Raw genomic sequence first — 24,603 nt, 5'->3', positions numbered from 1 at the left:
TGAGGTCCTCGTGACAAAACACGCGTCTTCCAAGGCCCAGCGGTCGAAATCTCGCGTGATTTGAAGTGCGTGAGCTCTGCGCATCGAGATCTGGGAGTCGTCCGCCATTGCTGTACAGAGAAGTCACTGATTTGGCACTTTGCTGTAAACAATACATTTGCGGCACCGGGTGGGACGTAGCGTTACGTGGTGCTGCTTGAACCAGTATACATAAGTGTACCTCCTTAAGAATACTTTAATGTGAATACAGAGCCAGCGGATAAGGCAACCATGTCCAATCTCAGCAAAGGCGGCCCTAAGAAGGATACCAAAATGAGGATACGGGCCTTTCCTGTAAGTACGAAACGTCGCAAGTGCCCTGTCTGGCCGACGGACGTGTACGCGATCGTCGTGGTCGGCTAAATGCTAACTGGGCTTGTCAGTTGAGCAGCGAACTTACTCAAATAGGTTCCTAGGTAATGCATCGACACCGAGTGTCGTCAAGCTACCGGTGCTAGCGGCGTCGTGTTGCACGTATATGTGAAATATGTTGGCGTCTAAACGCGCCTGTGCCTGCTCCGAACGTTAGCTAGCATCCGTGGAGCTAGCAGACGCGTTAGCTCGTCCCCTGACACTTGTTGTTTTGACTGCTTCTAGTTGTGTGTGGGGAATGGGGACCGTCGCTTTTGGGGCCCATAATGCGAGCGGGTCGGGCGGTCTGGAGCTGTGCCGCGGGCTGCTTCGGCTCAAAATGCGCCAACCTTGTTAAACCTGCAGCTGGTTGCCAAACCAAGTGACGTTACTTTCTGAGATGCTACATGGTGGCGTTTATTGTCTGCTGCAGGTGTCATCTCAGGCTTTCCCGGTGTCGGCCTGCACAGAACCCCCCCTTAAAAGCGTGCTCTCCCAACCAAGGATGGTGTTTTGAGGGGGATTATGGCCGGTACCTTTGTTTTCTGCCTCGGCCCGGGGAGGAGAATGAACCGTTCCTGCACAAGTTGGCTCCGGAGATGGGGAAACAACTTCAATTTTAATGAGCAGAATTAAAGGATAGTTCATTCATTGGCAATACGTGCCTCTGAATAAAAAGTGGAACCGCCCAGCCCCCCCTGTCTGTCGGGGTTAAAGTGATAATATGATGCAGAATTTGGCCTGAAGTGTTTTCTGCACACAAAAGTGGAGGGAAAAACGTGTTCTTTCACTTTTTAAATGAAATTTCAGCATGACGTCTTCCTATTAAACTGCAGACTTTAGTGCAAACGAGCATCCCAGATCTTTTCATTAACATAGACTGAAATTGAGAATGGGCCGAGGTTATTAACGCTAAATCCGCCATTATTTTATTAGTGGACTCTTGCTGCGTTCATGTTCGGCGCGTCGACTAGCTTAAAATGTGTGTAGAGTTTATCTTTTGTTGTGGATTAAGACACAGATTAATGTTACAGAAATAAGTGTAGTTTAATGCTTAATGGTTCACCTGTGTGGAAAGGGGACTATTCAGGGGCATTTCACCTTTTACTGCGCTCTCAAGAGTGTGTGAGTGTGTAGACATTATATACTTGTCAAGCTTCCATCACACCCTTCACAAATGGTCCCATTTCTGCAGATGACAATGGATGAGAAGTACGTCAACAACATCTGGGACCTTTTGAAGAACGCCATCCAGGAGATTCAGAGGAAAAACAACAGCGGGCTCAGCTTTGAGGAACTTTACAGAAACGCATACACAATGGTACTTCATAAGCACGGAGAGAAGCTGTACACGGGCCTGAGGGAGGTCGTCACTGAACATCTAATCAACAAAGTAAGGCCCGGACGAGACACGTCCCTCCGCTCTCTTCACATGTGTGTCTGGTCTTTGGTGCTGAAATTCCCAGAGTCTCCGGTGTGCATGAACGCATCGTGGTTGCTCTGGGTCCCAGCTGAAGTTCAGCCATCGAGGTTTGTATTGATGACATGAAGCGCCTCCTGGAACCCCGAAGGCCGGGTGAAGAAGGTGGAACCTGTTTAGACTTGTTCCCTTCTTCTGCATCGTTTAGGCCGTTGACATATTGATCACAACGTATGGATGAAGGGATAACAGTGATGTTTGTGGTAAAGGAGTCAAAGAAACCATGTCCTGCTTTCTATCCTGTTTTATGCTTAAATTATAGTCGTCTATTGGGTTCTTGACGAAGGCCGTTGTGCGTTCAGTGACCCAACGCTGGCTCGGCTCCGACTCTTAAATTAACTGAGCGTCTCGGTGACCCAAACACATCGTGATATGTCGTAGGTGAGGCAGGTATTTGCTTCCCCACGTGGTTCAACAAGTAACTGGAATCCCAAATCAACACGGCGCTCAACAGTCTGGCGTCACCCTGCTCCTCGGCTGTTGGCTCTGGACTTTCATGACTAAACCTCCCGTATTTCACTGCCTAAAGCATGACCGTCTGACTCTTGCAGGTACGAGAAGATGTCCTCAATTCTTTAAATAATAACTTCCTGCAAACACTAAATCAAGCCTGGAATGACCATCAAACGGCGATGGTCATGATCAGAGATATCCTGATGTATATGGTGAGTAGCTCGTTGCACGTTAAGCTCTCTGATCCGGCGATTTTCTAGTTCCAATCTCGCGTCTGCTATGCTAACGCTGGGTTCAGCCAATCAGTACAGAGTAAGCCTTAAGCCCCGCCCAGGAGTTTTTCAGGGCAGATCTAAGTTCCTATTCTGGAGCGGGGACTCGGTCCGAGCCATAAAAAGCCTGTTCGGCCAATTTTGATGTGAAAGGGGCATTAATGAGGAGATCCTTCCAGAGTTGACCCTCTTAACTGGATCGCTAATACCCAGTGCTGTATAGCCACTCCAGTGTCTATAAGCTTGCTCTGAGTGCCTCTAGCTGGTGTTTCACGTGCGTTTTCGTCCACAGGATCGTGTGTATGTGCAGCAGAATAATGTCGAGAACGTCTACAACCTCGGGCTCATCATCTTCAGAGATCAGGTCGTGCGTTACGGCTGCATCAGAGACCACCTCCGACAGACGCTGCTGGACATGATCGCCCGGGAGCGGAAGGGAGAGGTGGTCGACAGGTACTTTTGGCTCCCTTTTCCAACCTTTGACCTTTTCCGTCGCAGCGTTAACCATTTCCTGGCTGTGCGCTCCTCTTCCGTCCTTCAGGGGGGCCATTCGAAACGCCTGCCAGATGCTAATGATTCTTGGCCTTGAAGGAAGATCTGTCTATGAAGAAGACTTTGAAGCACCTTTCTTGGAAATGTCTGCAGAATTTTTCCAGGTGCGTCACATAATAAAATGAAAGCTGCCCCCTGGCAGCAGACCTCGTGCCCCGGAAACCCCGTTCCTTCATCCCTCCGCCCGCCTTCTGGGTGTTTAGCGAACGGCGTCTCATTGAAGCATCTGTGTCCTCCGTTCAGATGGAAAGTCAAAAGTTCCTCGCTGAAAACTGCGCCAGCGTCTACATCAAGAAGGTGGAAGCCAGAATCAACGAGGAGATCGAGCGGGTGATGCACTGCCTGGACAAATCTACAGAGGAGCCCATCGTCAAGGTGGTGGAGCGCGAGCTGATCTCCAAGCACATGAAGACAATTGTGGAGATGGAGAACTCTGGGCTGGTCCACATGCTGAAAAATGGCAAAATCGAAGGTGCGGCTCCTGCGTATCGGAGACTTTGTTTCCATTTCTGCACACAAACCCTGATAGTCTCCATTTTTGCTCCCCCCTGTAATGCTTGAGGAGTAATACGCAGGAAATGCTTCTCTCATGCTGCAGCCTCCTGGGTTTAGCCGGGAGGATTCTCATTTGTCTCTCTGTTGTCGTGCGTCGTAGATTTGGCGTGCATGTACAAGCTGTTCAGCAGGGTCCCGAATGGGCTGAAGACCATGTGTGAGTGTATGAGTCTCTACCTCCGGGAGCAGGGCAAGGCGCTCGTGTCCGAGGAGGGCGAGGGAAAGAACCCTGTCGACTACATCCAGGTAAGAGGCAGGAGGCCGCTCTGCTCCAACGGCTTCAGTCCCAACATCTTTCTGATACGCACCCCCCCTTCCCCCGCAGGGTTTGCTGGATCTGAAGTCTCGTTTTGACCGTTTCCTCCTGGAGTCTTTCAACAACGACCGGCTCTTCAAACAAACGATCGCGGGCGACTTTGAGTACTTCCTCAACCTGAACTCGCGGTCACCCGAGTACCTTTCGCTCTTCATCGACGACAAGCTGAAGAAAGGACTCAAGGGGGTGAGTCTTCCACGCCACGCCACTCCGAAAAGGGAGTCCTGCCGGGTTCTTCATTCCCGGTGCATGTTTCTCTCCAGTTGACGGAGCAGGAGGTGGAGTCCATACTGGACAAGGCCATGGTGCTGTTCCGGTTCATGCAGGAGAAGGACGTGTTCGAGAGGTACTACAAGCAGCACCTCGCCCGCAGACTGCTCACCAACAAAAGCGTCTCTGACGATTCGGAGAAAAATATGATCTCCAAGCTGAAGGTGAGTCCAGGAGCGTCCGACGGGCGCCGGCGTCCGTTTGTCAGCTGGCTGATGTCGCCCGCCGGTCTCGTTTCTCGCTCAGACCGAGTGCGGATGCCAGTTCACCTCCAAGCTAGAGGGGATGTTCCGGGACATGACCATCTCCAACACCACTATGGACGAGTTTAGACAACACCTGCAGACCACCGGGGTATGTCGCTTTGGATCTATATTCTGTGTCTCTTCTACAGATAATGGAGGCATCTCTTTCCTCTGACCGCAGGTGTCACCTGGGGGGGTGGATCTCACAGTAAGAGTCCTGACTACAGGATATTGGCCCACACAGTCTGCAACTCCCAAGTGCAACATTCCCCATTCCCCTCGTCACGCGTTTGAAGTGTTCAGGAGGTGAGTCGGTTCGGCTTTCGGGCAGATCTTTGCCGTTTATGGGGCGGGAGGAAAGATTCCTCTGTGGGACCGGCCCGGGTCCCGACTCAAGACGACGCGGAAACGGTTCTCAAATGAACCGGGTCGGCGGTTTCAGAGATAAGCGGCCACCGACGGATGTTCCCTCAAGCCAGATATCTTAATAACAGCCCCTTTTATGGTTCCTTTTAGTTTAGGGTGCTTTTAAACCGCCGCCGGAGCGTTTAACATGATCTTTGGGTTGCAGGTTTTATCTTGGTAAACACAGCGGAAGACAGCTGACGTTGCAACATCACATGGGGTCTGCAGATCTGAATGCCACCTTCTACGGGCCCATCAGAAAGGTACTGGGAATGCACTCACACACACTCACACACTCTCCGGTGCGGATTTGGGGGAGAATTTTATTTGTAGCTGTTTATTCACTCGAGTATTTGCCAGAATATCAGTCTGAAATGCATAAAACACCATATGAATGTTGAAAAAGGTGCCTTTCATAGAGGTGGACGTGCTGTAGCCAATCCCAGGTCAGTTCTGGGGGGAGAAACCCTCGTTAGCAGCGGTGATGAGACGCTCCTTGTGGTCGGTCAGCAGGTTTTTTGCACCGCTCAAGAGGGATTTTGGCCCCTGAGCAGGATTTTGCTCTAAATCCTTCAAGTTTCTTGGCTGTTGCTCGGAAACCCGAAGCTGCAGCTCCCTTCACAGGTTTTCTGGTTTTGGGATTTGTGATCTGACCTGTGGAAATTTCCGATCCCGCCGCTGCGATTCCGGCCTGGCCAGGCTGCAAACTGCGCAACGGATTCCTTGAATGGAGACGCGCCTCAGAGGGGAGACGTGCCTCCTTCCAGGAAGTCCGTGCCGCAGGTTGGAGCCAGCCGGGCCGGCATTGATCAGCGTTCCCAACTGCACAACTGTGCAAATCGATTGTTTTCCACCCGAAACGAGACACAACGTGCCTGAAACGTCTGCGAGGCCAAAGCTCCGAGCACCTGGATGGATGAAGTCGAGCACTTGGAAGGAGCACCACATGTGGAGCAGGAGGATGCACAGAGCCTTCAGGAGGCAATTCAGGATTTGTTTCAGGATGGGATTTTCCCTGTTTACAGGATTTCCTGTTTTTCTTACCTCAGGTTGCCTTTTGGGGGGGGTTATTGCAGCCTCAGGAAATCAACAACAGCAATGATGATGGTAGTAAGAACGCTCCTGTTTAGTATCCATATCAGCAGAGATCGCTGTACTCTATATGGAACACTCAATGTATCCCATAATGCACTGCACAGCAGTGTAAAACGGTGCTCCCTAACCAAGCAGTATATCCCATCATCCTTTGCGCCCACACGCACTTACATAGAGTTAAGGGAAACATTAAGGACATAATCGTACATCCACAAACAGGTGTTTTCTATTTTTAATAACTCTGAAAATGAAACGAATTAAGCGGCGCCGACGTCTCTCTGGTACATATTTATGGTGCCACGGCTGAAAGAGGTCGTCAGTCGGGTGTGAGGATAAATGGGGGGGGGGGGAACGTGCTGCTGCCACGTTCCCCTGACCTCCAGAACCAGCCCAGATGGTCCGAGAGAGCAATCCTTCATTTCTCTTGATTGATTTAACTGGTAAATGTGGTCCGTCACGGGCCGAGGGCAAATATTCATGTTTCACGTTTATTTTTTTAAAGGAGGATGGATCGGAGTTTGGAGTGGGAGGAGCGCAGGTGACTGGCTCCAACACCAGGAAGCACATCCTGCAGGTCTCTACCTTCCAGATGACCATCCTCATGCTCTTCAACAACAGAGAGAAGTTCACATTTGAAGTAAATCTATTGGGAGTGGGTCGATGGCTGGGCCGCTTTTAGCTTTACCGTCCACGTAACCGCGCGTCCATCTCATCCTGTCCCCGCTCCCCAGGAGATCCAGCAGGAGACGGACATCCCGGAGAGGGAGCTGGTGCGAGCGCTGCAGTCTCTGGCCTGTGGGAAGCCCACCCAGAGAGTCCTCACCAAGGAGCCCAAGTCCAAGGAGATCGAGAACGGCCACGTGTTTACAGTCAATGACCAGTTTACTTCCAAACTGCACCGCGTGAAGATCCAGACCGGTACGGGACCGCCGCCGTCCGTCTGAGTTTAGTTTTCAGGGAATGTTGATGCCCCAAAAATCAAATGAAAGGTCACGACTCTAATATTTGGAGGGACGGCCTTTAGCTTCCAGAGCCCCTGCTGTGCGTGGAGGTGAGGCCGACGATATCTGGTCGGAACTTCTCAACCTGAGATCCTGCCCCAAGTGGAGGAGTTCAAGTACCTCGGGGTCTTGTTCACGAGTGAGGGAAGAATGGAGCCGGAGGTCAACAGGCGGATCGGACTCTGCCCCGGTCGATCTTCGTTCCTACCCTCACCTATGGTCATGAGCTCTGGGTAATGACCGAAAGAACAAGATCACGGGTACAAGCGGCTGAAATGAGCTTCCTCCGTAGGGTGGCTGGGCTCTCCCTTAGAGAGGGTGAGAAGCTCTGCCATCCGGGAGGAGCTCGGAGTAGAGTCGCTGCTCCTCCGCGTTGAGAGGAGCCAGATGAGGTGGCGTGGGCATCTAGTCAGGATGCCCCCTGGACGCCTCCCTGGTGAGGTGTTCAGGGCATGTCCCTCCGGTAGGAGACCCCGGGAAGACCCAGGACACGTTGGAGAGACTATGTCTCTCGACTGGTCTGGGAACGCCTGGGGATCCCTCCGGATGAGCTGGAGGAGGTAGCTGGGGAGAGGGAAGTCTCCTTAGGCTGCTGCTCCAGCACATCCCGAACACCCTCCCAGGGGTTCAGGTCTGTCCGATGCTCCCTGAACCCGCCTCTCTCCGTCTGAGCCCGAGGAATCCCGGCAGCCATCTTGGAACATGCCACCAGGGAAGGAACCATCCACCGCTGGAATCAGCTGGTCCTTCGGTGTCTTCAGTCGCTAAACCTGGAAGCGTGGGCCCAGGACCCACGTTTCCCCCCCGCGTCGGCCGTGAAACCCCGCGTTGATTCTGCTCTTCCAACCTGCTGCTTTCGTGTCTCCAGTTGCTGCTAAACAAGGCGAGTCGGACCCGGAGAGGAAGGAGACGCGCCAGAAGGTGGACGACGACAGGAAGCACGAAATCGAAGCCGCCATCGTCCGCATCATGAAATCCAGAAAAAAGATGCAGCACAACGTCCTTGTAGCAGAGGTGAGTGCGCGCGTCCGATTCCCAGTCGCCCTCCCGCTGTTGCCGGGCGACCACGCCGGCCTCCAGGAAGCCAGTAAATACAGGATGATGCTTGGTGTCTCCGCAGGTCACGCAGCAGTTACGTGCACGGTTCCTTCCCAGTCCGGTAGTGATCAAGAAGCGGATAGAAGGACTCATAGAGCGGGAATATCTGGCTCGAACTCCCGAGGACCGTAAAGTGTACACCTACGTAGCATAAACCCCCGTCGGCATTGAAAGCTCGTACCAAGTCGCAAAAAAACGAGAGCCTTGTTTCTTTTTTCGTGGACTGCTATGCTTTTGAATGAACTTGGAACTGCTTTTATTATTGGTTCTGGGACACACTGGGAAACTTAATTTTCTTCTCTAAAATGGTGAAACACACACGATTGATGGTGAAATTGTCTAGCAAAGGAGTTACAGTCTCGAAAGTGGGTCTGCTTTTGTACAAACCCCTGTTTTCTTGTGGCCTTTGGACAGCATTGGATCAGCCCGGTTAGCAAACGCGCCACTAAATCCCCCCCCCCATCCCTCCCCTCGGGGCCCCATCAGATCAGGATTTGCGGTAGACGTCAGGCCGCGCAGACGCCGAGGGAACGTTCGAATCTACGGCCCATTTTAACTGTAAATGTCTGTTGATTTTGCAACACGGTGGCTGTACTGGACGACCGATTCCCCTCCAGGGGATTTTAAATAGAAAGAACCAGACAGAGTTAATATGTACAGACCTGGTTTACAAAAGAAGTCAAATATATTTTGGTGACCTGAGAAAACAGGAAGAGTGCTTAATTTATGTTGCAAAAAAAAAAGGCTGTTTTTTTTTGTTGTTTTTTTTTTGTTTTCCTGTGTGAATTAATTGCACCTCACATTTAGCTGAAATATTTAATACAATTTTAAACATTTTGGTCAGGTCTAGTAGTTAGAGAGATCATGAGCACATGGCGTCCGTTCAGGAGGCAATATGCACATAAATGGCTTTTTGGTTATCTGCATCAGGCCTGTCATGTTATTCTACAACATCTTCTATTTGAATGGAAGGCTACAAATTTCAAAGAGGACTTTTGTTTCATCCTTGACTGCATTTTGAACTGGTAGCGCCACGTTCTAATGTGTACAAATTGTAAAATAAGTATTATACTCCCTGCTAAGGTGGACTGTACAGGGCCTTGTTTTCATCATATTAAATGTAGAATAAAATAAAGCAAGAGGGGTTTTTTTCTTCTTCCCAAACACACACACTCACACACACACACTCACGCTCGTTACACAACTTTACTGGGTCACCTGGTTAGTAAAGGGCTGTTGGAAACGTTCCTCGGAGACACGGTAGCATCGGCGCTCGCTGCCGTTCTGGTGACGGTGGAGGCCCCTGAACTCATCGCCTGATGATACCAGGATGGACCCGCGCCGAGATGGCGTCCACACCAAATCGTGACCGACCATCTGAGGGTTGCAGCCGAAACTGAGACTCATCGGAGCAGGTAAAGACCAGTTTTGGTCTTAGCTAGCTCCTGGTGTGGTCTCCTGCCCCTGGAGCCCATCTTAAAGGTCCTGCAAGTACCGTAGAGCCCTTCAGGGGCCCCCATGGAGGTCTACTGAGTAACAGGCAGAGGAAGAAGAGGGAAGTGACGTCATCAGGCACCACTTCCATCAACAATGGTGAGACACCCTGGATAACTGGGCAGCCCTCCCCACACGGAGGGTTACTGGAGCCCTCGAAGGACAATTCAGGGGACATCGGACCAAAGAAGCGACACCACCCAACATTACAAAGGAAGTGGCTACAATCTTAGAAACGGCGCCACCAACAGAGAATCTGGGCGTTGGACAATACCCACCTCAAACGGCAGGAAATGGAGCCTCAGCCTCCAAAGGCCTTAGCAGGAGGGGGGGACCTCGGGGCCCCCCGAGGTGAAGTAGCCACCACAGCTGTTGAGCTCTGCAAGGTTGGAGGTGAGCCCCACCACCCCTGACAGCCCCTTTCAACAGAAATAACTGATTGGGCTCCCGCAGAGAGCTCCTTCCCCTTGGAACAACCGGATGAGGACATTCCTGAATGCCTTCCGGTGTTTGGGAAGGAAACGACAACAGGGTCCAGATTTGGGACTGTTCAAAAGACTCAACAAGTGGGTAGAAGCAACAGCTTCTGAGGATGGAGCTATTGGGCTAATACCCAGGGGTGAGGGTCCTAAACTGCCTCGGACAAGTGCCACCTAACCCTAACCCAGGTGGTCTGGACCCTTCGAAGCGGTAGGAAGTTCCCCATGACGGTCCAGGTGAAGGGCACATGGGTGCCGCCCAGTTTAGGAGAGGGAAAGCCTGTTGTCCCAGGCCTGGGCGTCAGTTTTGTATCTCCCTGCTAAGGCTATTAACGGTTATCATGCCTGATTAATGATTATAAAATATCACCTTTTATGTTAAAGAATTACCGGTAGGTACATTAGATCACCTCGCGGCACCACCGGAGATTTGTTAAGTCAGCCTCACCTAATTTTGGTTCTAGTTAACTTTGTTTGGAAGACTTTTATCTCGTCTCGTCTCCTCAACCGAGCTGCCACCACCCCGACGGAGCTGCCACCACCCCGACTGAGCTGCCACCGCCCCGACTGAGCTGCCACCGCCCGGACTGAGCTGCCACCACCCAGACGGAGCTGCCACCACCCAGACGGAGCTGCCACCACCCCGACTGAGCTGCCACCGCCCAGACTGAGCTGCCACCACCCCGACTGAGCTGCCACCACCCCGATGGAGCTGCCACCACCCAGACGGAGCTGCCACCGCCCAGACGAGCTGCCACCGCCCCGACTGAGCTGCCACCACCCAGACTGAGCTGCCACCACCCAGACGGAGCTGCCACCGCCCCGACTGAGCTGCCACCCCCCGACTGAGCTGCCACCACCCCGACTGAGCTGCCACCACCCAGACGGAGCTGCCACCGCCCAGACTGAGCTGCCACCACCCAGACGGAGCTGCCACCGCCCCGACTGAGCTGCCACCACCCAGACGGAGCTGCCACCGCCCCGACGGAGCTGCCACCATGGGAATAAAGGTATAAACACAGGCTTTAGCTACAGGCTACTTCTGTACCTGTGTGTTTCGTGAGGTGCCAGGTTAGAAAAAGGATGGTTACGGTAGTTTAACATGCAGGAGACACTTAGTCTATGTGTTGTAACTTAACTAGCATCACCCTAGGTTTAGAGCCCACTAAACCCTCATCTGACTACCAGAATACAACAAATACAACATTAAATCAAATTGATGCTTAGCTTAGCTGGACCAGGACCAGTTGGTGTCACCAGTGAGACAATCACAGCGGTGTGTTGAGATTTATTTGGGGAGTCACCTGTGCATCAAGCCAAGCTCCAGACAGTTGTTTCTAGTTTTAAAAGCAGCCTTTGCTGTGTGGTCCTGGTGGTCCACACTGGACAATAAGTGGTTGCTCCTGCCGGTCACTCGTTAGAAGGTTAGCATTAGCTAGCATTCTGAGGAGCAATGGGGCTGTTTAAATATTACATGAAGTGCATTACCAGAATAAAGACAAATTAAAAGGAGAAGTTTTAATGTGGAAATATATCGATTTCCTTCTATATAATGTTTCTCAGGATTTACACATGAACAACTGTACTGCGTCTTTACCAGTCCTTGTTTATTGTATGAAACATTGTTATTAACAATCCACGGATATTAATTTACACCAGGAAAGATCAGGGTTGCAACTGAAGCCACCACAGACATTAACGTTTGGAAACTGTCATAATATTGACTTATCAAGGCCACCGTAGAGAACCGAGTGTAATGACTCTGTCCGCCGGAAGAGGGAGACAAAGTAAAACTGCAGCACAAATGGCTGAATTTCCAGATAAGGCCTCAAGATAAAGACAAAGAAACAGCTCTTTAATGGTGTCACGGCACCCATTCAAAGAAAAAAAAACTTCTCAATTTAGCACAAGTTATCTTAAATATATTCTGTCTCAATATTAATTGATTTAAACCTCTTTAGCTGTGATTCTACACCTTTTATATGAAAAAAACCCCAAACTTAAATCATCCACATTTCACTCAATGGCTGCAGAAAAAACAGCCACGTTCTGATTTTTGTTGGCATAAAAAGCCAGATTTGCCAAATACGGACACCGGTGAGAGGCAAAGCGCAGCGCTAGTCGACGCTCAGCGCCCTGATCCAGGGTCAGAAGTTGTATTTTGTTGTTTTTCCCTCCTTTTTGGCATCTACAGTCAAAACAATATTGTTCCTGATAATACGTGAAGGTCGTTTTCTGGTTTCGACAACTCGGCGAGGCAACAGACGTCTGTGACCCATCTGGTGACAAACTCCAGGAAACTGGACTGTTTACACTATTTTCTGAAATATGTAGGATTTTTCTTTAAAAAAAAAAAGGAACCGCGTCCAGATTATCTGGCGTCATTTAGCTGCCTGGCCACCGTCAGGATCTCCTTGGCTCCTTTGCTCAGCAGCAGCTTGGCGAGGTCCACCCCCAGTCGCTCCGCCTTGTCCTGGGCTTCTCCTGGGATCTTCCTGGCGGTGACGCCGACCCTCTGGACGCACTCGTCCACCTCGTCTGGACTCTGGACGCACGCAGGAGCGCGTTAACGTGGGCGGAGGTGACAGAGACCTTTCTTTAAGACTTACCCCGTCAGCAGCGGCGGCGATGCTCGTCTGCATCGTCTCCTTCAGACTGTCGGATCCATCCAGGCTGTAAACGGCGCCCGTCAGGTAGAGCTGCAACAGCGTCCCGCAGCGTTTAGCGTGATGTCATTTGCAGCCAGCCCCGCCCACCAACGACATTTCACCCTGAATTTGTCACATCCATCGACCGACGTACTGAAAACGAACGCTTAAACCCGAGTGTGGCCTCGTGCTGCGCCAGAGCGGCCGGATTTACGACCAACGCCGGCCTGATGGCGAATTTGGGGGCGGGGCTTCTGTGAACCTTACCTGAGAGTCTTTCACCACGGTGTGTACCGCCACCGGAACGCTGCAGCCGCCCTCCTATAAACCGATGAACACCATGTTTACAGGAGAAACTGCAGCGTGAAGGCATCAGCGGTGTGTGTGAGTGTGTGTGTGAGTGAGTGTGTGTGTACCAGGTGTTTGAGGAACGCTCTCTCGGCGATGCAGCGCAGCACAGTGTCGGGATCGTGGAGGACTGACACCATCTCCAGAATGTCGGCGTCTCTGGCACGAACCTCCACTGCCAGAGCTCCCTGAAGCGCACACACACACACACACATGTATAGATAGTCTATTACATCCAACAGTGCACATCTGGACGGGCCGTGCCCAGGTGTTCCTACCTGCCCAACAGCGTACATGCAGTCGTCAGGCTCCAGGATCTGACGGGAGCAGGAGGAGTTCGGTTACTTTTCCGAGCCGTTTCATGCAAACGTGTGGTTTTTTTAGGGAACGCACCTGGGAGATCCGGTTCTCCCAGCCCATCCTCCGGAGGCCCGCGGCGGCCAGGATGATGGCGGCGAAGTCCTCCTTCTCGTCCAGCTTCTTCAGACGAGTGTTGAGATTCCCGCGCTGGGAAGGAGCGCTCAGGAAAACGCAACGTGCTTCCGCGCAGGATTCGCCGCCGCGACGACCGATTTAAGGATACGATGTCTTTAAAATCCAGGTGTGGGAACCTCTTCTTCAGCTGGGCGGCCCGCCGCAGCGAGCTGGTGCCGATCACGCTACACAAACACAGCGTTTGAAATCAGGCCGAGGCGGCGGCGTGAGCGGCGGGCGTGGCCGTACCTGTTGGCTGGCAGAGCGTCCAGAGATTTCCCAGCATTCTTTGGGTGTAGCACCACGGCATCGTGGGGGTTTTCTCTCCTGAAGAACAGAAAAGAACCAAACGTTAAATATTGTCATTTTCCCGCAGGGAAAAGTCGGGTTTTCCTGCACGTGCACTCACTTGAGCACGGCCCCTATGGTGAACCCTGGAGGAAGGGTGGTGGGAAGGTCTTTGAGGGAGTGGACCACCAGGTCGACCCTGCGGGGGAGACAGGAAACACGCTCACGCTCTGTTCATCTGGGGCCTCTCAAATCAAAGAGACCCTTCAAAGAAGATCAAAGGTAAAGGAGGAGCCAATCAGCCGGCGGAAGCGTCAGACACTCACTCGTTCCTCTCCAGAGCGTTCTCCAGCTCTTTGGTGAACAGGCTCTTCTCCCCGATCTGCATCAATGAAAGAGGAGAGTGGGTGATTCTGCTCGTGCGCAGGAGACCACTCGACCATCTGCTGGCGTTTTAATGCACCGCTACCTTTGATAACGCCGTGTCCAGGATTTTATCCCCGGTGGTTGACATGGCAACTGGAGCAAGGGGAATTCAAAGAGTTGATGTGAAAGCAACAATCAGCAGAGACAGCAAAGGCAGGTTTGACCCCCCCTCTGCTGCAGCAGCTAGCTTATCAGATGGGCTTGAGGATTCATGCTCTGGACCCAGAATTAGTGAAAATAAAGGGCTCCTTCTCACCGATCTCCAAGCGGACGTCTGGGTACAGTTCTTTGAGTTTTTCAGCCACACTGTCCGTCTGGATGCGGGCCAACTGGGACACAACGACCACGTGAGAGAAAGTTTCACACGTCCATCCGCCGCTAACTTTAACTTCTTCCGATTACATTTAAATGAGTGAAAAGGCAACTTAAACGCGACTTTAGTGAAACAGAGTGGTGGGTTACCTGGCTCTTGCGGGTTCCTATCTGGATGACCCGACGAACCTCGCCGCTTCCGTCCTGCACAGACCGAAAAAGAGCAAATTTAAAGGACATCTGCAGCAAAACAAAGGTATCCTCACTGACGTCGTCCCTGACAGAGGCGCGGGACGTGTGCCCCGCTCGCCTCACCCTCATGTACTCCTCAGGTCTTCCCTCCATCATCCCGCTCAGAGTCTCGGCACTGTGGGGCCTATTGTGGGGCTGGGGCGGCTCGCTGCGTCTGGGTAGAGCTGCGCTGAGGTCACGTAGCCTCCAGATACTGAACAGTGGTCTTTTTTAACAGCTCGCCGCCCTCTATTCAAGACCTCCACCCCAAGATATCTCTGGTTCCAAAAGATAAGTGCTGTCGATTCATGAGTCCGTTATAAAAGGCAGGGAGGGGCCAGTTCCAGGGGCCAGGGGCCTTTGGGTGTGGTGTGGTTACAGGGTTTGATATGCTTTTGTGCGGTTCTCTCCCCAATTATTCATTTCTAAATGACAGTCAGCCCTAAAGAAAGGCAATATTGTCCACAGTGAGAACCATTTCCTTGTCAAAGCGCATCATATCGAACACTTTTTGATTACAATTGCTTTTTCCTCGCTTTGTATCTAATCATAACGATATTTAATGGGGGCGGTAGGGGGAGTTTAAATACGTTTAAATGTAGAAAATATTCACAATTGTATTTTTTAGCTAGATTAAAAGGACTGCAAAACAGATTAAAGAACATATCATGGAGTGATGTTAGTTGGTTGATGATGTTGGGTTTTTTCTTGGTAATTAATGTGTATTACACAGTCCTTAATGTACATAATCGATAGGTTTAAATGTGGGAACTGATCGTGTGGGGAACTCGTTCCCGGGATGACCCGCCTTGGAGAAGTTATTATCCAATAGCGAGGCGAGTTTGGAGACAGACGGCATGATTGACCAATCAGAGCGCGCCAAAGAAGCAATGCGGAAATCAGGTTATACACGCGAGCGCCCGGGAGCTTAGCCTATATTCTCCTAAACAATGGGCATTTTTTGGCAAATCTTACCGGAGAACTGGTTTCCACTGACATATCGATGATGCGCTGCTCTTTGCCACTTCTGCAGAAGTCAAGGGCGCATTTTTGTTCATACGGAAGCCATCAAATAGCCGAAAGCGCCGTCGGTCCGCGGTTGCCGGACGGCTCCTCTCTGAATGAGCGCAGGAGCCGTGATGTCATTGCATCTGTGTTAGAGGTCATTTCCGGGTTCTGTCACATCGAAAAGGCGTCCGTGTCTTTCCGGCCCCTTTGGAATTATATCCGAATAATATTCCCCTACCACCAATCAAAAGGCGAAACACGAGTTTGGTTTAGTTAGATCGAAACAATTGGTTATGTTTTCCAAAAACATTTGCGCTCAAGTTGGTCACATATAGTAGGGTTTTATAGAATAAAGGTGGAGGCAACTGCCACACTTCTACGGCTCTCTGATGACAAACTGCAGTGTCCTGTCACTCAAAATAGGTTCTACTGTCTTCTTGTTGACGTTGGTGTCCTGCATAAATTGTGTAAACAGGAAAGTTTGACTCAAACTATCTGTAGTATATCGCTACATTCTGAGGAAATAGAAATTGTTAATCTAGGCCAGAAACTATTCAACATAATTTATTAACCCCACACGGCAGGTTGATAAAGGGTGCTATACTCGGGACCAAATAGTAATTTTAAAACTTTAATGCCACGATACAGTGTAAACGTAGATGTCAATGTTGCTATGGAAACAGTGCGAAACCGAGACTAGTACGAATCACACTCCCTTTCGCTCCCTGAGATAGCCTAAATCAATAGCGCTCACCATAAGACGCTAAAACACTTTATATGATGCTGTGAAAAGCAGTGTGTAAATTAATATTACATATTCTATCTCAATTTCGTACATTATTTTTTGTATCGGCTCATATGCAACACACAAACAAAACCGGCGGAAAACAGCAAATGAACCTTGGTTCCGTCCATAGCTGTTGCAGATTTTTTTTTTTTTTAAAGGCCTGTAGAAAGTTAATACATACCATCACATCATCGTTACCTCGTCACAAAAGCGCACATTACAACAGTTGTTGCACCATGACTTAGTTAACGATGTTTATTTCGATGTTTGGTTCAAACTATATTCTAGGAGGCTTTGTAATTATGTATAACTCCAATAAACAACATGAAATTCGGAAACGTGCGCGTGTAAAAGCAACTGCTGCAGTTTTCTTTAATGAAATAACTTTCCATAGAAACGTTCCGAATATACAGCTTCACGATCTAGATCTAAATTGATTCCGACGTCTCTGGGTATTTCCAATTATTGCAGAACTTTGGCACGGCCCACACGAGATAAACGAGTAGAACCGTCTCTTTAGAAGTAAAAAAGGGAAAGAAAAAAGAGGGAGAGACAACATTTCGGGCCCACGTCACAGCTTTTTACAGTGGGCCGATCTTGCGCTGCACTTCCGGTGGAGACGTGGCTCTGTGCTGCTGCCATATTGACGCTAGCTAGCTAACAATCACATAACTTGTAGGCAGCTGTGTGTTCGCACTTTGCTTCTCCGGAGTGACTAGAAATCACCGAAAAAGGGAAAACCGAGTGACGGAATACCATCCTTCCATAGATAGCGACCAAAATGGTGAGTGACAGCCGAATGTCGAGATGTTTCCAGCGACTTTGTCGGGCCTGAAACATTGGCTAACCTCGGAAGCAGCTAACAGCTTGTTCCCATTTAGCGAGAGCGAATTAAGAAGAAAACCAAACACTGCATTAATTTGAGATGGCACCGATTAGCGCATCTCTGGTGGTGTAAAGAGTTGGGATGAATCGTCTTTCAGCTATTGTAGTACTGGTTGCGGTGGGTCGGTGGCACTGAATGCACAGACAGTGCTGACGTTCAACTAGCATCAGAGGCTAGCGCTAGCGTTAGCTCCTGTCAGTAGCCGGATCCGAGCTAACCTCACCTGCTGTCAGCAGGCAGCTCTGCTTTGAGACCCAAAACTATATCGAGGTCCACATGTGTGCCAGCACTGTGCGTTGCGAACTGCTGCAATCTTATTTTCTTGTTTGTCAAAGATCGATCGATTCTTTAGCAGGTTGAACTTCTGCCGTTGTCAACGTGGAATGAATCCAGTTCCTCACAATCAGCTGATTGGGAAACGTGTTTACCTTAAAACTCATGTAAAACATCCACGCATGATACATGTATCTGCCGTTTCTACCTGTTGGAAGCACCTCTCTTAATTGTGGGACTTGTCCTGAAGTCTTTGCCAGGTTTGTGGCAGGTTTTTACGCATCTGTGTGCTTTGAGCTGTGATAGATGAGTTAATACTCAGGGGAATTGCTTCCAAGATCTGCCACAAACCATTAGTGCTGTTTTTGCAGACGTTTACCTGAGTAGCCTCCAGTTAGATCATGTCACAATGGACCTTTTTCCCCCTATAAAGTCCTATTTGCACAGACAAACATGTATGGCATGTATACGTGACGGCTAATCAACCCTCCATCCTGCAGGTGCTTTTGGCAGCGGCGGTGTGCACCAAGGCTGGAAAGGCCATCGTGTCCAGGCAGTTTGTGGAAATGACCCGGACGCGTATCGAGGGTCTCCTGGCGGCGTTCCCTAAACTGATGAACACGGGCAAGCAGCACACCTTCGTAGAAACCGACAGCGTCCGCTACGTGTACCAGCCGCTGGAGAAGCTCTACATGGTCCTCATCACCACCAAGAACAGCAACATCCTGGAGGACCTGGAGACGCTCAGACTGTTCTCCCGTGTGGTAAGAACGCGGGCGTTAACAGAACACGCCACTGATGACCAGCGGTCCACGAGAAGTGGGCGTGTTCGTTGCACGACTTAGAACACAGACGACTTAATTTAAGACGCTACCTCGCGCCTTCTGGAGCGATGTGGCTTATTTACTGTGACTTCCTCACTCACCCCACTTGTATAAATAAAGTTTTCTGGATTTGAATGGGTGTTTACAGCCGAGCAGCCACCAGGGGGCGCTCAAACTTCTAAGTTGAAGGCTAACAATAAGCAGCTGCTCGTTGTCCGGTCAGTTACGCGGCGCTTTGTTCCTCAGATCCCTGAATACTGCCGTGTGCTGGAGGAAAGCGAGATTTCCGAGCACTGTTTCGACCTGATCTTTGCCTTTGACGAGATCGTGGCGCTCGGCTACAGAGAGAACGTCAACCTGGCTCAGATCCGCACCTTCACAGAGATGGATTCCCACGAGGAGAAGGTCTTCCGCGCCGTCAGAGAGGTGCGTCGGCGCGGCGCCGCCCGGTAATTTCCCCGACCGAGCCTTTGCTAACGTCTGCCGCGTCGCTCCGCAGACTCAGGAGAGAGAGGCCAAGGCGGAGATGAGGAGGAAGGCCAAGGAGCTGCAGCAGGCCCGGCGGGACGCCGAGCGCTCCGGGAAGAAGGCGCCGGCCTTCGGCGGCTTCGGCAGCGCCGGCATGACCGGCATCTCTTCGGGCTCCATCATGACAGACAGCATCGTCGAACCAGAGAAGCCCAAAATCTCCCCAGCTCCAGTCAGGTACCCCAGCACACCCACACCAACCGCGCCTCTATAGCGCCCCCACGTGGCCAACCAGCGCTCTCCTCCTCAGACCCAGCGGACCCAGTAAAGCCCTCAAACTGGGCGCCAAAGGGAAAGAAGTGGACAACTTTGTGGACAAGCTCAAATCAGAGGGGGAGACCATCATGTCCACCTCAGGGAAGAAGGCGTCGGAGGTGTCTAAAGTGCTGTCGCCTCCGGTTAATATGGAGAGGTAGCACACACACACACACGCACACACACACACACACACACACGTGAGGGGACCCCAGTCAACTCCGACGTGCTTCCCGTCCAGCGTGCACCTGCGGGTGGAGGAGAAGATCGCGCTGACGTGCGGCCGTGACGGCGGGCTGCAGAACATGGAGGTCCTGGGCATGGTGACGCTGCGGGTGATGGACGACAAGAACGGGCGCATCCGCCTCATCATCAACAACAACGACAACAAAGGGCTGCAGCTGCAGGTGGGTGCGCGTCTGCCGTCCCCCCGGGGGGGGGGGGGGAGACAAGAGTGATAAAACCTGTCCCTTTTCCCTCATAGACGCACCCCAACGTGGACAAGAAGCTGTTCACGGCCGAGTCCGTCATCGGCCTGAAGAACCCAGAGAAGTCCTTCCCGCTCAACAACGACGTCGGCGTGCTGAAGTGGAGGCTACAGACCACAGACGAGTCCCTCATCCCGCTAACCAGTAAGCGACCGCGCCGTTCCCGATCAACGGGAGCGCGCGGCCGCCGCTAACGTGCGCCTCCTCCCCGCCCCCAGTAAACTGCTGGCCCTCGGAGAGCGGCAGCGGCTGCGACGTCAACATCGAGTACGAGCTGCAGGAGGAGAGTTTGGAGCTCAACGACGTGGTCATCAGCATCCCCGTCCCGTGAGTCGCCCGCGCTGACGCCGCTGGCGAGCAACGACCACGCCGCTCACGTCCCTCCGCGTGTCCCCGCAGGTCCGGCGTCGGCGCTCCCGTCATCGGGGACCTGGACGGAGAGTACAAACACGACAGCAGGAGAAACATCCTGGAGTGGTGCCTACCCGTCATCGATGCCAACAACAAGACCGGCAGCCTGGAGTTCAGCGTCGCCGGGCAGCCCAACGACTTCTTCCCAATCAACGTGTCCTTTGTGTCCAAGCGCAACTACTGCGACATCCAGGTGGGTGGGAACCTGCGTGTGTCGCCCTCTGCTGGCAGCACGCGGGATTACACATTGATGTCTGTGGCGCAGCAGCGCCCTCCAGTGGCCGCTCGCCCAAACCACTCATCCAGCCCCGTTTAGAACTGTTTTTAGTTGGACTTTAACGCACTAAATGACGTCCGAAATGACCCAGTGGATTCGTGACCCGTGTTTTCTTCTCTTCCAGGTTACCAAAGTGACTTACGTAGACGGCGACAGCGCCGTCAGATTCTCCTCAGAAACCTCCTTTGTTGTCGACAAATACGAGATCCTGTAAAAACAAACGGGAAGGGAGAGGGAGGGGGGAGTCAAAGAAGCGTCAAAATAAATAAAATCACCAACAAAAAAAAACAAAAAGTCCAAATCTATGCTCCAGAGTTGCAGATTCCTTGGCTGCCCACCTGTTTCAGACTGTACACCGGCAGGACGGCGTGGAGCGGAGCCGCGGTGGCGTATTTATGTTTGTATGAAAGGATCATCTATATATAGAGTTAATTCAACAGGGGGACGCAGCAACCACACCTGGCGCCGTCACCAAGCAGAACCTTCATGAGGACTTTCAGATGAAGTACAGGGTGACCGCGTGGGGGGGGCGGGGGGGCCCCACGGTCTCGCCGCCGTCGCTTTTTTTTTTAATGATTATTTTGGAGCCGTAATCGCTGCAGCCTGTCTGTGATTCTCCCCGTGGTTTTCTTTGAGGACGGCGAGCTCCGAGTTTGTTGCTCGTCCGGTCTGCAACTATCAGCAAAAACTAATAATCAATATTCCCCCCTCCTGTGTTTTTTTTTTTTTTTTGTTCCATGGATCTTCACACGTCTGAGAAGGTCAAAGTTCACTCCTCGCGGCGTCTGAGTGTCGCTGGACGCCGTCTTTCGCTCTGGTCCGTCTCTGATTTCACAGATTAGAAATTAACTCCTCCCCTACTCTGGTGTTGGCACAAGCCCCGCCTACTGGACCCGCCCACCAGACACGCCCCCACAGTTCCCTTCAGGACATCTTCATCCTTCAGATCCACGTCTCTTCCTTCCTTCCTTCCTTCCTTCCTTCCTTTTCCTTTCTTTTCTTTTCTTTTCTTTTTTTAATTGTTCTCCCCAGACTTCAGTCGAGCGACGATTGTGCAGATGTTGAAAATGAGATTGAGCATTTTTGACTAAATTACTGATGGGGGATCTTAACATTCCAGTGTACAATTAGAAAAAATCTTTAATGGAATAAAAGTGTATTATTGAAAAAGACTCATTTTGTGTTCATGAACGTCCATTAATCCTCTCCCAGTGTAACCAGTCCATTTATCCTCTATCTCCCAGTGTAACCAGTCCATTTATCCTCCCTCCCAGTGTAACCAGTCCATTTATCCTCTCCCAGTGTAACCAGTCCATTTATCCTCTATCTCCCACTGTAACCAGTCCATTTATCCTCTATCTCCCACTATAACCAGTCCATTATCCTCCCTCCCAGTGTAACCAGTCCATTTATCCTCTATCTCCCAGTGTAACCAGTCCATTTATCCTCTATCTCCCACTATAACCAGTCCATTTATCCTCTCTCCCAGTGTAACCAGTCCATTTATCCTCCCTCCCACTGTAACCAGTCCATTTATCCTGTCTCCCAGTGTAACCAGTCCATTTATCCTGTCTCCCAGTGTAACCAGTCCATTTATCCTGTCTCCCACTGTAACCAGTCCATTTATCCTGTCTCCCAGTATAACCAGTCCATTTATCCTCTCCCACTGTAACCAGTCCATTTATCCTCCCTCCCAGTGTAACCAGTCCATTTATCCTCTCCCACTGTAACCAGTCCATGTATCTCCTCTCCCACTGTAACCAGTCCATTTATCTCCTCTCCCACTGTAACCAGTCCATTTATCTCTTCTCCCATTGTAACCAGTCCATTTATCCTCTCCCAGTGTAACCAGTCCATTTATCCCCCCTCCCAGTGTAACCAGTCCATTTATCCTCTATCTCCCACTGTAACCAGTCCATTTATCCTCTATCTCCCAGTGTAACCAGTCCATTTATCCTCTATCTCCCACTGTAACCAGTCCATTATCCTCTATCTCCCAGTATAACCAGTCCATTTATCCTCTGTCTCCCAGTATAACCAGTCCATTTTCTTCCCAACCAGTCTCCACTATTTCCTCCCAGTATCCCTCCCTCCCAGCCCAGTTAGCGTGCGGCTAAGTGAGCCTGCTCTTTAATCCTAGCTAGCGTTAGCTGAAAGGTCACAGCCGCCAGACTAAACATGATCCGCTGTTGTGTGTTTTTCCACATACGTGACTCACGTCTGCTCTTTGTTGCCCCCTTAAAACATGTCAGTCGTCCCGGATGTCGACGGTGACGGTGTGAAAACACAGAAATCACGTGTCAGATCGTCGCCACGGCAACAACAGGTGCAACAAAGACACAAAAGCACTGTTTTTACAGCTTTGCTAACGGTATTAGCGAGTTCTCACCGAGCTTCACTGGTTATTAAGGAGATGTGTAAAACATACAAGCTAAGGCTTTTAAAAGCAAGTCATCAATGCTAGCTGGCTCCCGGATACCTTAGCTAGCTGCGGCGCAAGTGAGCTAATGGAAACAAATGGCAAGAATAGAAAAAGTTGCTAGCTGTAGTTTTAAGCGTTAATTGGCGGTGGACATTGTCTCACCTGTCAACTAGTCTCTTAGCTAGCCCTGTTCCTGTGGCTAATATGCTTAGCAGTGTGACATCTTACAATAAGTTACCACAGATGTTTCCCAGCTGTGGTTGCTCCACTGTGATAGCATAGTTGCTAAATAGCATACCTTTGCATTAGTGTGTTAAAATGTCTAAAGCAAAAAGTTTTGGTTTTTGATTCGGCATCACTTGCGCCACGCTAGCACCATCGAAACACAGATGGCGAACGAGCACTCTGCGGCTAACGTCAGGTGCTGAGACGTTTAGCTTAACAGATGGATGAACGCTAGGAGAGGTGAGGGTGTTTGAGGGGGGGTGGAGGCGGGGCTTCAGAAGGTCACAGCCTGCCTGCGACCATATTTGGACAGAGGGGTGTTGCTGGAGGAGGGCGGGTGTTAATAACAGGCCTGCGGTCATAAAAGGGGGCGTGTCTGTTTTACGATTGAATGAGCAGGCTGATAAGCTTTGTGGAGGGTTTCGGGGGCGGGGGGGGGGGGCACAGACGCTGTTGTCTTTGGCACATTAGACTCAGTCGCCCTGGAGGACTCAAACCAGTCTGATGTTGCCCTGAGCTGGAGTTGCTCTTTCATGGAGCGCAGGCTGGCAAAAGTTTGCTAACGCCTCCGTTTTTGGTCCCGTCCGATGGAGTCGAGGACGATGCTGAAGAAGGTTCGATTCAAGGTAGGAAGGCGGATGTTCGGAGGTCGTTGCCTTCAAATAAAAGTTCACGTCGACAGGACGGAGTCAACTCTGAGAGTGTTAACGTCTAAACGTGGCGACCTTTGAAGTGTTTAGCTTTCAGAGGTTAGCCTTTTAGCCAAAGTTTTCCCGGAGCTGTGTTCAACCCTAAACGTCTGCAACTTTTTCCGCTGTATTTGGAACCTCAACATTTTTACGATTTTTTTGTTTGTTAGCAGTTAAACGAAGAGCGCTAGCATCATGTGCCTGATGGGAGCTGCTCTCTTGGCTCTTTATTTACTGTCCCACAGTTCAAAGGGAGAACCTGCAGCCTCCTGATTGGTCTGTGGCGACACCAGGGTGCTAATTAGAGCGCGGGAGTACACATGACCTATTGCTAATGTAGCGTGGGAGGAAACTCCCTGTCTCCTACGACTTTATTATCACTTCCTCTGTACGATATTCCGGAATCCATCCGAGCGCAACAAGTGAAAACTGTATTTTGTTGGCAATTGGTGAGAGTTTTAACCTTTTGCCCACAAGGTGGCGCCCTTTCAACAGCACGTTTTATCCCAACTAAGCTTTCAAGTTAAGTTTCGGAAATTTTAAAAGAATTCTTAAACTTCCCGCAGCGTTAGCGTCTCTTTCCGGAAGTGGGACATTCCTCAAACCTTCGTAGGCCAGGAAACATTCAAACGAGCGACTGGAACTTTCATTCGTGGGTGAACGCTTCCTTTCATCCCATCCTGGCGTAAAAGCTACGA

At 50.9% G+C, this 24,603-nt stretch overlaps 3 protein-coding genes across 4 annotated transcripts; 2 read left to right on the top strand and 1 right to left on the bottom strand.

Moving 5' to 3' along the window:
- Nucleotides 1-47: 47 nt before the first annotated feature.
- On the top strand, nucleotides 48-9,267 carry LOC130535031 (cullin-3). Its single transcript, XM_057049816.1, has 16 exons — nucleotides 48-333; nucleotides 1,586-1,783; nucleotides 2,422-2,535; nucleotides 2,888-3,048; nucleotides 3,137-3,251; nucleotides 3,391-3,619; nucleotides 3,803-3,948; nucleotides 4,028-4,204; nucleotides 4,282-4,452; nucleotides 4,535-4,642; nucleotides 4,715-4,839; nucleotides 5,105-5,201; nucleotides 6,536-6,670; nucleotides 6,765-6,951; nucleotides 7,903-8,048; nucleotides 8,155-9,267. Exons 1-16 carry the CDS (start codon nucleotides 271-273, stop codon nucleotides 8,284-8,286), a joined length of 2,304 nt encoding a protein of 767 aa, XP_056905796.1. The 5' UTR covers nucleotides 48-270; the 3' UTR covers nucleotides 8,287-9,267.
- A 2,424-nt stretch (nucleotides 9,268-11,691) lies between these two features.
- Nucleotides 11,692-15,968, bottom strand: LOC130534938 (porphobilinogen deaminase-like). Of its 2 annotated transcripts, none has more exons than XM_057049631.1 (14): nucleotides 15,808-15,968; nucleotides 14,752-14,805; nucleotides 14,546-14,618; nucleotides 14,333-14,382; nucleotides 14,190-14,245; nucleotides 13,985-14,062; nucleotides 13,825-13,902; nucleotides 13,685-13,760; nucleotides 13,495-13,608; nucleotides 13,380-13,418; nucleotides 13,170-13,289; nucleotides 13,021-13,074; nucleotides 12,715-12,804; nucleotides 11,692-12,650 (listed from the first exon to the last, which is right to left on the bottom strand). In XM_057049631.1, exons 1-14 carry the CDS (start codon nucleotides 15,829-15,831, stop codon nucleotides 12,477-12,479), a joined length of 1,080 nt encoding a protein of 359 aa, XP_056905611.1. In that variant the 5' UTR covers nucleotides 15,832-15,968; the 3' UTR covers nucleotides 11,692-12,476. The 2 variants fall into 2 exon arrangements, with proteins under 2 accessions (XP_056905611.1, XP_056905610.1); XM_057049630.1 differs by lacking the exon at nucleotides 15,808-15,968 and adding an exon at nucleotides 14,917-15,332.
- Nucleotides 15,969-17,202: 1,234 nt separating this feature from the next.
- arcn1b (archain 1b) lies at nucleotides 17,203-21,741 on the top strand. The gene is made up of 10 exons (XM_057049629.1): nucleotides 17,203-17,411; nucleotides 18,287-18,550; nucleotides 18,857-19,036; nucleotides 19,110-19,315; nucleotides 19,389-19,550; nucleotides 19,635-19,800; nucleotides 19,878-20,025; nucleotides 20,100-20,208; nucleotides 20,281-20,485; nucleotides 20,694-21,741. The coding sequence occupies exons 1-10, from the start codon at nucleotides 17,409-17,411 to the stop codon at nucleotides 20,781-20,783; spliced, it is 1,533 nt and encodes a 510-aa protein (XP_056905609.1). The 5' UTR covers nucleotides 17,203-17,408; the 3' UTR covers nucleotides 20,784-21,741.
- Nucleotides 21,742-24,603: the final 2,862 nt, after the last annotated feature.

Source organism: Takifugu flavidus, chromosome 12, assembly GCF_003711565.1.
Source record: "Takifugu flavidus isolate HTHZ2018 chromosome 12, ASM371156v2, whole genome shotgun sequence".
In the NCBI taxonomy this organism is placed as follows: Eukaryota; Metazoa; Chordata; class Actinopteri; order Tetraodontiformes; family Tetraodontidae; genus Takifugu; species Takifugu flavidus.
Note: the sequence above shows the minus strand (reverse complement) of the source record. Positions and strands in the feature narration are given on the sequence as shown.

What these genes read in the sequence shown, in the direction of transcription:
- LOC130535031 (XM_057049816.1), top strand. Translation starts at nt 271, where the DNA reads ATGTCCAATCTCAGCAAAGGCGGCCCTAAGAAGGATACCAAAATGAGG. An exon ending in TGAGGATACGGGCCTTTCCT is followed by an intron (nt 334 to 1,585) that starts GTAAGTACGAAA and finishes CCATTTCTGCAG; the next exon opens with ATGACAATGGATGAGAAGTA. An exon ending in TCTACGGGCCCATCAGAAAG is followed by an intron (nt 5,202 to 6,535) that starts GTACTGGGAATG and finishes ATTTTTTTAAAG; the next exon opens with GAGGATGGATCGGAGTTTGG.
- LOC130534938 (XM_057049630.1), bottom strand. Translation starts at nt 14,949, where the DNA reads ATGATGGAGGGAAGACCTGAGGAGTACATGAGG. An exon ending in TAGGAACCCGCAAGAGCCAG is followed by an intron (nt 14,619 to 14,751) that starts GTAACCCACCAC and finishes GTTGTGTCCCAG; the next exon opens with TTGGCCCGCATCCAGACGGA. An exon ending in AGACGTCCGCTTGGAGATCG is followed by an intron (nt 14,383 to 14,545) that starts GTGAGAAGGAGC and finishes CCCTTGCTCCAG; the next exon opens with TTGCCATGTCAACCACCGGG.
- arcn1b (XM_057049629.1), top strand. An exon ending in GTCCCTCATCCCGCTAACCA is followed by an intron (nt 20,026 to 20,099) that starts GTAAGCGACCGC and finishes CCCCGCCCCCAG; the next exon opens with TAAACTGCTGGCCCTCGGAG. An exon ending in GCAACTACTGCGACATCCAG is followed by an intron (nt 20,486 to 20,693) that starts GTGGGTGGGAAC and finishes CTTCTCTTCCAG; the next exon opens with GTTACCAAAGTGACTTACGT.